Source organism: Nicotiana sylvestris, chromosome 12, assembly GCF_000393655.2.
Source record: "Nicotiana sylvestris chromosome 12, ASM39365v2, whole genome shotgun sequence".
Classification (NCBI taxonomy): Eukaryota; Viridiplantae; Streptophyta; class Magnoliopsida; order Solanales; family Solanaceae; genus Nicotiana; species Nicotiana sylvestris.
The window spans coordinates 147,003,322-147,014,245 of record NC_091068.1 but is presented as its reverse complement, the minus strand read 5'-3'; the positions used below and the strand labels follow the sequence as shown (position 1 = coordinate 147,014,245).

General features: G+C 42.1%; 1 protein-coding gene across 1 annotated transcript; it reads left to right on the top strand.

Moving 5' to 3' along the window:
- Nucleotides 1-7,204: 7,204 nt before the first annotated feature.
- On the top strand, nucleotides 7,205-10,002 carry LOC138883908 (uncharacterized). Its single transcript, XM_070164626.1, has 4 exons — nucleotides 7,205-7,802; nucleotides 8,546-8,853; nucleotides 9,067-9,462; nucleotides 9,544-10,002. The coding sequence occupies exons 1-4, from the start codon at nucleotides 7,205-7,207 to the stop codon at nucleotides 10,000-10,002; spliced, it is 1,761 nt and encodes a 586-aa protein (XP_070020727.1).
- The last annotated feature ends 922 nt before the right edge of the window (nucleotides 10,003-10,924 follow it).

The following is a 10,924-nucleotide window of genomic DNA, read 5'->3' as shown; positions in this document are numbered from 1 at the left end:
GATAAAGACTTGGGGTGAGGAGAAATCTTTAATGGCTCTTCCAGTGCTTCAAATTCATTTTCCTTTATTAGCTTTTCATTTCTCTTTGATTTTGTGGTGTTAATTACTTGCTTGCTATTTGCTCAGACATTCTGTGTTGCTTTTGTTGAATTCAGTGTTTGTTTGAGTAAATTGGGTCGTGGGAATTGGGAGAGATCGAGCCCGCTAGTTTTTAGTTAAATTACATGTCTTAGGATTGGGCTTGGTTTAAAAATAAACTAAAAAGACTAAAAGAGCATGCCATGAGTTATTTTATTTAGCTTCTTTTATTCATTTCATTTCTTTGTCCGCTAGTAGCATGTTTTGGGCCGTTATCACTCGGGTAGGAAAATCTTAGGTTTCCTTTATTTTATTTTTATTTTTAGGCAAGAGTCCGTTTCTTTAGTTTATTATCCGGGAAATGCCCCATGCAATTTGTATATATTTTTTGGGGTATGCCCCTAAGTGCTTGTATTTGGAGACCTAAAGTAGAACTCGTAGTATTTTATTTTTATTTATTAGGTGGGAACGACTTCGAGCCTCTTATGTGCTTATTTTCTCATTTCTGTATTTGTTACCTCAATTCGAATACTTTAAAGCCAACTTGATCAAGTGTGCAACCGTACTAGTTACGGAACTTGGGGAGTGCCTAACACCTTCTCCCCGAGTCAAATGAACCTCTTTACCCGAATCTCTAGTGTAGACTTAGTTTTGGAGTCCAAAGTGTTTAAAAAGAAAAAATCATTTTGATAAAACGGTGACCTGACCTACCAAAATCAATGTCAGGTGGCGACTCTGAGTTATTTCCTTTTAAACACAATATTTTGTCACTTTTTAATTAAAACCCCTTTTGAGCTTTACAATTTTTATTTATTTAAGAGGGTTAATGAAGTTTGGTTAAAAAAGGGGTGTGACATCTCTGGCGACTCTGTTGGGGAGTTGCAGGTTCGAGCTAGTACCTGATCTTGTTGGCTTTTAGAATATTTGGTTGAGGTTTTTATGCTTTTCCATTAGCTTTACTTGATTTTTATTATGTTTTTATATTTTGTATTTGCTAGTTGTTTATGTGTTTAAAGTTTTGCTTATGTGTTTACTACTTTATAACTGTCATCATTTGCATAACCCCGAGTATTCTTTCTGCAACAAGTCTTCCGGAGTACTTTTGAGTGTACACGGCCTTTTGTAAGTCACCCGTGTCTTTAGGGGGGTGGCGTAGGAGCGTGGAGTGGGCGGACAGCTAGAGCAGCCGCCATCGACCACGTGCCGCCCCGAATTGCCTTGTCTAGTGAACCCCAACCGTAGATCAGCCTTTAGGTCATACTTTTGTGCATCATATCATTTATACCTAGCAGGGTTCGGTCCCAGGCACCGTGTCCCGTTGTAGGAGGCCTATCCAAATTATGTCAAAGTGGGCTTATGGCCCAAAAAGACATTAATCATCCCTACGTGCTACATATTGCATCTCTTTAAGGGTAAAAGGATCATTTGGCGGACCAACGATATTTGAGGTAGAAGTATAAAATAAAGCAAGTAGGATCCACCCACATTTTGTTTTTCATAGTTTTCCAAAAATAAAAAAAAATAAAAATAGAAAATCCAAAAAGATTTTTAAACTTTTCCATTATTTTCCAAAAATTCAAAAAAAAGGAGAAAAAGTAAATCCAAAAAGATTTTACATTTTCTATCGTTTTCCAAAAATTCAAAAAAAAAAAAAGAGGAAAAAGAAAAAAAATCCAATTTTTTTTTTACATTTTCCATCATTTTTCAAAAAGACAAAAAAAATAATTTTTTCAAATTTGTTGCATTTTTTTAAAAGGCTTTCTCCCATGTCCAATCTTTCCGAACTACGCGAACATGATTCTCGTCTTTCGAGACGTGATACGTAGACAAACCACATTGGGTGCGGTCTTCCTAGTGTCTTAGGTCCTTGGCTTTGCAGGGTCTTAGCCATATCTTGCATTTCTAGCCACTTTCGGCCACATCGACCATTCTTGCAAATTGGGGTCATTTTCGAAAAAGTGGTTTAATAACCCATGTCTTAGGATATTGAATCCACAACTAGGTGTCATATTATTTTAAGGTCCGTCCTTTTCAAGTTTGCATCTTTAGCCACTTCTGGCCATATCAGTCGTTTTTGCAAAATGTGTCATTTCTGCAAATTAATTTTGGGCCATGATTATTAAGAGTTAGAATTCATATAAGCTTTAGTGAGGTATTCCCATGTCTTTGAGGTCACCTTTCTTGAGTTTGCATTTTTAGCCACTTTTGGCCCCTCAGGCCATTTTGCAGAAATAGCCCAACTGTCCCCTAGGAAATGTTGTGGTGTCACATAATGTCTTGAGTCATTAACCATATTTTTCCCATACAGGTATGGATCCACTCACCAATGCTAGAGTATTAATGGTGGTCAAAGTCCCTAGAAGGCTAGTAAAATGGTGGAACATGTTCACATTACTTGAGCAGCGTGATTTGATGGGTAAATTAGGGACTCTTATTTATTGGATGGACATCACTCCCCGTCCCGACCTTATAGAAGCAATGTTGACATTTTGGGACCCACAAGGATGGTATTCAAGTTTGGGGATCTTGAGATGACACCCACCTTAGCTGAGATAGCCGAGTTAACCCGCCTGCCATACCTAGACAATGATTTGATTTACACAAAGGCTCATTCAAGAACCAAGCTCCTTAAGATCATAGGGATGGATTTGGAAACCCACATGGGATGTCTATATCAATCTTGGGTACCTTTGGACTTTTTATTTGAGAGGTTTGCTCGTCCTACTGGGTATGAGACCTTCGTAGATGAATTTTCCATGTCATATGATTCTTGGAAGAAGAGGCATCCTATGGTCTTCGCTATTGCATTGTTGGGTCTCCTGGTATTTCCTTTGGAGGGTAGACATATTAGCACGCATTTGGGGTCAATAGCCTTTGCACTCTTCCATGATAAACACAGTAGTAAGGTCACCGTGGTTTCGACAATTTTGGCAGAGATCTATCATGCTTCGACCAGGATTCGAGAAAGTGGGAGGTTCTTTGAGGGAAACAACTTGTTGCTACAGCTGTGGATGATGGAACACTTACATCCTGCCACCATGTTTGAGAAAGATGTGATTGACCGTTGTCTGAGAGATCGAGTGAAGTGCATCTAGCATAGGATGACGTTCGATAAGTTTGCCTTACCACTCGGAGTTCAGGATTGGGTTAATTATTTAGGATCCTTAACTGAAGAGAAGATTTTGTGGTCATACCTATGGATTGATTTGGACGTGATCTTAGCAGGATCTCGCGTGCAAGACTTCTTGGTACTGATTGAACTTTGGTGTACTAGACCATATACCCCTGCTAGAGTGATGCGTCAGTTAGGGAGGCGGTAAGAAGTCCCCTACATTCTTGATTCTCGTGACTTCATTAGGGAATTTGACATTATGCCGCATAGGGAGGTCGACATCCAAACCTATTGGTATCATGCAATGAAGATGGGTAGGGATACTTTAGTTGCTGACCCACGTTCACCTGGGTATACCCATGAGTACTTCATATGGCTACAGTCTACTCAGTGGGGGGTTAGCAGGCCATTGCCCTGACGTGTTAGAGGAGTATTTGACGAGGAGGCCACCTCACGGATATTGCTTAGATAGTTGATGGATCGATTTACCCAGGCAGATGAGGCCCATGCAGCAGAAAGGGTTGGGGTTCGAGCTACACTTCAGTCACTGAGATCATAGTTGGCAGGGTTGGTAGAGAACATGGGACAACACCGTGAGTACCTTACTAGAGTCAGCCTTCTAGATGTAGGCCCGCATTCCAGGATTCTCATTCCCAGCTTCGAGGTGTCCTTGTAGGGTATAATACAGAGCTTAGATTCGACAGGATTGACGGGGCCATCCGGATCTTCATCGGACCCGCCCAGCCAGGACTGTCACATTCAGGAGCAGCTTGAGGAGTCATTCTATTTAGATGTTTTGAGATTGTCTTATGTTGTCTTTTACTTTCGCGTCTTGTCTAGGAGTACTGAGTCCTTTAGGTAGTGTCAGAGTCTGTCATAGTGTAGTCGAGTCTGTCATGTATTTCATTATCGTACTTCCCTTTGTATTTTAATATCGAAATGTTTTAAACGAAAAAACCCAAAAAGATTTTGTTTTTAGTTTATTTTCCAGAACTACGCTTGGTCTGATTCATGAGGGACATGATACGTAGGCAACCTACATCGGGTTCGATCAAATCATTTTTGGTTCAAAAGAGAGAGAGAGAGAGAGAGAGAAGAGATAAAAGAGAAAAATTGATAAAGATGTTGGAAAAGAAAGAGAAGGGAGGATCGAAATGAGCAAATCGGGATTATGCGCTATGACCCTGCGACCCTCAAAGCCATTTTAGAACCATTAATTATTGCTAGGTGCATTGCACGTAATGTGATATTATTATTTGATAAATGCCCTAACGCTAACATGGTGGTTTGTGTTGTTGTCCTCTGTTATCTTTATTTAATAACAGGAAGGTGGTTAGTTTGTTGGCATCCTGGCAAGTCATCCATACAATACCCGATCAAAGCGTCAAACAGTCATGGCTAGCAAGGAAACAGACACTGGAGTTGTAGACCCACCAAGGGAGATTGTTGAGTCGGAATCGGAATTGCAAGAGGAGGTCCGGAGGTTGAAGCACCAGATGGCGGAAATGTATCAGGCCTGGATTAAGGGACACCCTCCACCCTCGTTCCCTACCAACTACACAGAAAACCCTACTTCCATTCCACCACTCTCTCAATCCCAGATGCCCAATACCATTGATCTTTCCCCACAACATGCACCTGGATTTACCCCTTACCACAACTACCCCAGCACTTCAGACCAAACTGTTCATGCTCCACCAGCCAAAGCAACCTCCTACCCTGCTCCGACATTTGCTCCTATTTTTGTACCCCCTCCACAAGCTACCCTCCATCGATCCTCTAGTGAGCCCGCCTTCCCCGCTACAGATGCCCACTACTATGCACCAGATCCCACCTTCAAAGTCCCAGATCCTTACTCTTACACTCCCCAATTTAAGCCTCATGTTGAAATTGACAAACCACCCAAGAACGTAGAGCAAGAAGAGATGTTTGGGAAGGTATAGAGTCTGGAGCAATCATTAAGAAATATGCAAGGGTTGGGAAACCAAGTGAGTGTGGCCTATAAGGATTAGTGTTTGTTCCCCGATGTCCAATTGTCTTTCGGGTTCAAGATGCCTAAGTTTGACTTGTATGACAGATATGGGGATCCTGTAGCTCATCTGAGGGGTTATTGCAGTAAAATGAGAGGCGTCGGGGGAAAAGACGAATTACTGATGGTGTACTTCAGCCAGAGTCTGGGTGGGGAAGCTTTAGAATGGTACACCCGCCAGAATGCCAGCAGGTGGTACACATGGGATGATATGGCTCAGGCCTTTGCCCGCACTTTCAGTACAATATAGACATTGTCCCAGGCCGCCTATCTTTGACCAAAGTGGAAAAGAAACCTAGTGAAAGTTTTAGAGAATATGAGTTCCGATGGAGGGAACAAGCTGCACGAGTCAATCCTCCGATGGAAGAAAACGAGATGGTTGAATATTTTCTTCAAGCCCTGGAGCCCACTTACTATGGTCACTTGATCTCAGCCATTGGTAAATCTTTCAATGATGTGGTAAAGATAGGAGAAATGGTGGAAGATGGGCTCAAGTCGAGCAAGATCATGAGCTATTCTGCTATAAAAGCAACCACCCAGGCAATCCAGAGTGGTACCGGAAGTTTGATAGGCAAGAAGAAGGACAATGTCGCCATGATTGTCTCTGGACCATGGCATGTCCAGAGGGGCTCACCTCATCAGTACACCCATCCTCGACCCCGACCTCAAACCTACGCCCAAGCTCCATATAATCCTCCCCAACATTACTTTTCCTAGAAAAACCCCTAATACTCAACCAGGCCATCCCAATACCTTGTTCATCATGCACAGTCATATGCTCAACCCCCTCCTTACCGACAATGGGGTGCCCCAGCCTCAAGGAATACCTACTCAGCTCCACAAAATACCTATCCACCTACACAACCCTACCAAAACCCCAATGGTTCAAATTTTTTATCAAGGCCGAAGTATAGAAGAGAGAGGCAGTAGTGGAAACAAACCTTTACCCTGCTTGGAGAGTCCTATGCTAGTCTATTTCAAAGGTTAAGGCAGTTGGACGTCTTGAGGCCGATTGAGTCAAAGATACCAAATCCCCCTCCCAAGAACCTCGATTATTCCCTAAGATGCGCCTATTGTTCTGATGCTCCAGGGCATGACATAGAGAAGTGCTGGCATTTGAAAAGGGCAATCCAGGAGCTCATTAATACAAATCAAATTGTAGTCCAAGGCCTAGACACGCCGAACATCAACCAAAACCCTTTGCCAGCCCATGTAGAGACGCATATGATTGAACTAGTTCACAAGGATGGGGAGCCAAAGAAGTCTTCTAAGTCCGTCATGATGATTCGGGCCAGTGAAAGTAATTTGGTTAAAGCTCCAAACTCTACCAAAGCAAATCCCTTGACAGTTGAAGGGGCGACAGAAAATTTGAGCTCGCTCAATTTGAAGCCACCGGTGTTGGTCGTGAAAGGGCTGTCGAAAGATATTGGGGCAAGTATGGAAAGTTCAAAAATGGTAGTGCCATGGATTCCAAGTAAGCCTATCATAGTTGTGAAGGGGGCTCCTATTACCCCTATCATCATTAAACCAGTAACCCAGCTGCCGATGGTTGATGCCAAGGCTGTTCCGTGGAATTACAAACATGTGATAGTGACATACAAAGGAAAATAATAGAGGAAGAAGTTAATGAAACTGGATGATTGACTCGTTCTCGGAGATGTTTCACCCTAGAAGAATTAAGGAAAGCCAAGCCATTCAAGGATAGCCAAATGCCCGTAAAGAAATCGGTCACCGAGGAAGAGGCTGAGGAGTTCCTGAAAAAGATGAAAGTGCAGGATTATTCCATTGTAGAGCAGTTAAGGAAAACACTAGCTCAGATTTCTCTTTTGTTTTTGCTGATACATTCAGATGAACATCGCAGAGTCTTGATGAAGATTTTGAATGAGGCACATGTTTCTGATAAGATCACAGTAAATCACTTGGAAAATATAGCTAGCAAGATCTTCTAAGTAAATAGGATCACTATCTCAGATGATGAACTTCCTATGGAGGGTACAGAACACAACCAAGCTCTTTATCTCACGGTGAAGTTCGAAGATTCTGTTGTCTCAAGGGTTTTGGTTGATAATGGCTCTAGAATGAATATTTGTCCCCTGTCTACTCTGCAAAAATTAAAGAATGGCACTGAAAGAATCCACTTGAACAATGTGTGTGTTCGAGGCTTTGACGGGGGAGGTAAAGATTCTGTCGGAGATATAATGCTCGAATTGGCGATAAGGCCAGTTGAGTTCACCATGGAATTCCAAGTATTAGATGTGGCTGTCTTCTACAATTTGCTATTGGGTAGGCCCTGGATACATACCACTAAGGCGGTCCCATCTTCTCTCCACCAAATGGTGAAGTTCGAATGGGATAGGCAGGAAATAGTTGTGCACGGTGATGAGGACCTGTCAGCTTGTAATGACACAATTGTTTCGTTTATCGAAGTTGAAGATGATAAGGGACCTTGGGTCTATCAAACTTTTGAAACAGTGTCTGTTGAGAAGATTCCTGAAGGAAAATGCATTCCGGGTCCTAAGCTATCCTCCGCGTCTGTCATGGTAGTGAATAAAATGTTGAAGAATGGTTTTGTACCGGGCAAGGGTCTGGGCTCATCTTTGTAGGGTATTGTGTATCCGGTGTGCCCAAGTGGGAATCAGGGTACATTTGGTCTGAGATTCATGCCCACAGAAAAGGACACGAAAAGAGTTAAAAATCTGAAATAGAAGGTATGGTCACTCCCCAAGCCTGTCCCGTACATCTCTAAGTTTTTTGTCAAGCTAGGGGACGAAAAACCTCCAACCTCCTCAATCCCAAAACCCGTGGTCGATGTTGATGAAGAGCTGATCAAGAGGTTCCAAAGTCTATTCGATGAGGTCAATATGGTAGAAGTTGGTGAAGGCTCTAGTAAAGCGGATGTGCAGCTCATTGGCCCAAACATGAAGCTTAACAATTGGGAAGCTACTCCTCTCCCCACCAGGAAGGAGTTTTGGTAGTTTTCTTTGTTTTCCTTTCTGTTATCTGGGTTATTCCAGGGTTGTAATCCAGATTTTTAGTTTTTGCTTGTTTTGATGTTCAAACCCTTCTATTCTTTTATTTTCAATGAAATGCAATTTCATATTTTCCGTTATTCCTAATAGTGTTTTATTTTGCTCTTTTTTTTCTTTTGTACAGTTCTTTTTATGTTGGTTGCAATGACATGACATGCATGAAGAAGTTTCAGCCAAGTCTTAAAAGCCAATCTAATTCTGAAATAATAATCCAAGAAGTGGAATATGATGATGAAATAGAATATGATAAGGAAGTAACATTTAAGGAAATCAGTAAAGAGCTAAAATAATTTGAAGAAAAACCAAAGCCTAATTTGAGTGAAACTGAAGCAATCGATTTAGGGGACCAGGATGATGTTAGGGAAACCAAGATAAGTGTGCATTTAGAACAGCAAGTTAAGGAGGAAATAATCAAAATATTGTTTGAGTACAAAGATGTCTTTGCATGGTCATATGACGATATTCCGGGCCTGAGAAATGATTTGGTAGCTCATAAATTGCCAACTGATCCAACATTCCATCTTGTCAAGCAAAAGTTGCGAAAGTTCATGACTGATATGAGTGTGAAGATCAAAGAAGAAATCACAAAGCAACTTACTGCAAAGGTCATTCGGGTCACGAGATATCCCACTTGGTTAGCTAATGTTGTGCCAGTGCCAAAGAAGGATGGTAAGACCAGGGTATGTGTTGATTACCGTGATCTTAAAAAAGCAAGCCCAAAGGATGAGTTTCCATTGCCAAACATTCACATTCTGATCGATAATTGTGCCAAGCATGAGATTGGGTCTTTTGTGGACTGTTACGCGGGATATCACTAGATCTTGATGGATGAGGAAGATGCAGAAAAGACAGCATTCATCACGCCTTGGGGAACATGCTGTTATCGGGTAATGCCATTTGGTTTGAAGAATGCTGGGGCAACTTACATGAGGGAGATGACCACCATATTTCATGACATGATACACAAGGAGATTGAGGTTTATGTAGATGATGTGATCATAAAGTCAAAGAAGCATTCTGACCATGTTAAGGACTTGAGGAAGTTTTTCCAAAGACTCCGCAGGTACAACCTCAAGCTCAATCCAGCGAAATATGCATTTGGTGTCCCGTCGGGGAAACTGCTGGGATTTGTGGTCAGTCGATGCGGTATTGAGTTAGACCCATCGAAGATCAAAGCCATTCAAGAGTTACCGCCGCCAAAGAACAAAACAGAGGTGATGAGCCTACTTGGAAGGTTAAATTACATCATCAGGTTTATTGCTCAACTCACGACAACCTGTAAACCCATCTTTAAGCTGCTGAAGAAGAATGTTGTAGTCAAGTGGACAGACGAGTGTCAAGAAGCATTTGATAAGATTAAGAGGTACTTGTCGAATCCACCTGTGCTGGTCCCGCCAGAGCCTGGAAGACCTTTAATTCTCTATTTGATAGTCTTGGATAATTCTTTTGGCTATGTATTGGGTCAACATGACATCACAGAAAAGAAGGATCAAACAATCTATTATCTCAGTAAGAAGTTCACTCCCTATGAGGATAAGTACACTCTGCTTGAGAGGACATGTTGCGCCCTGACTTGGGTGACACAAAGGTTGAAACATTATCTGTCGTCCTACACTACTTACCTCATTTCTCGCATAGATCCCCTGAAGTATATGTTTCAGAAGCCTATGCCCACGGGAAGACTTGCAAAGTGGCAGATTTTACTTACAGAGTTTGACATCATCTATGTGAATCGGACCGCAATGAAAGCCTAAGCCTTGGCCGATCACTTGGCCGAGAATCCGGTGGATGATGGGAATGAGCCACTGAAGACTTATTTTCCTGATGAAGAGGTCATGTGTGTTGACGAGGTTGACCGTGATGAAGATCCAGGTTGGAAACTCTTCTTTGATGGAGCTGCTAACATGAAAGGTGTCAGAATAGGGGCTGTACTTATTTTTGAAACAGGGCAACACTACCGTGTAACAGCCCAGCTACAATTTTATTGGACCAACAACATGGCCGAGTACGAAGCATGCATTCTGGGTTTGAGGTTAGCTGTAGACATGGGAGTCTAGGAAATATGGATTCTGGGAGATTCAGATTTGTTGGTTCATCAAATTCAAGGAGAATGGGAGACTCGGGACTTGAAGCTCATACCGTACTGACAGTGTCTGCTTGATCTTTGTCAACGATTCAGGTTGGTAGAATTTAGACATATTCCCAAGATTCGTAATGAGATTGCCAATGCCTTGGCTACTCTGGCGTCAATGTTACATCATTCGGACAAGGCTTATGTCGACCCCGCGTATATCCAAGTTCATGATCAACATGCTTATTATAATGTGGTGGAAGAGGAAATCGATGGCGAACCTTGGTTCCATGATATCAAGGAATACATCAAGTCGGGGATATATCCAGTACATGCTTTAAATGGCCAAAAGAGAACCATTCGATGTCTGGCTAGTGGATTTTTCTCGAGTGGAGGAATCTTATACAAGAGGACTCCAGATTTAGGACTGCTGAGGTGCATAGATACTAAAGAAGCTTCAACTATCATGGCCAAAGTACATTCTGGAGTTTGCGGGCCGCATATGAACGGGTATGTCTTGGCAAAGAAGATACTTCGAGCAGGTTATTATTGGCTCACCATGGAATGGGATTGTATCAGTTTTGTTCGCAAGTGTCATCAATGCC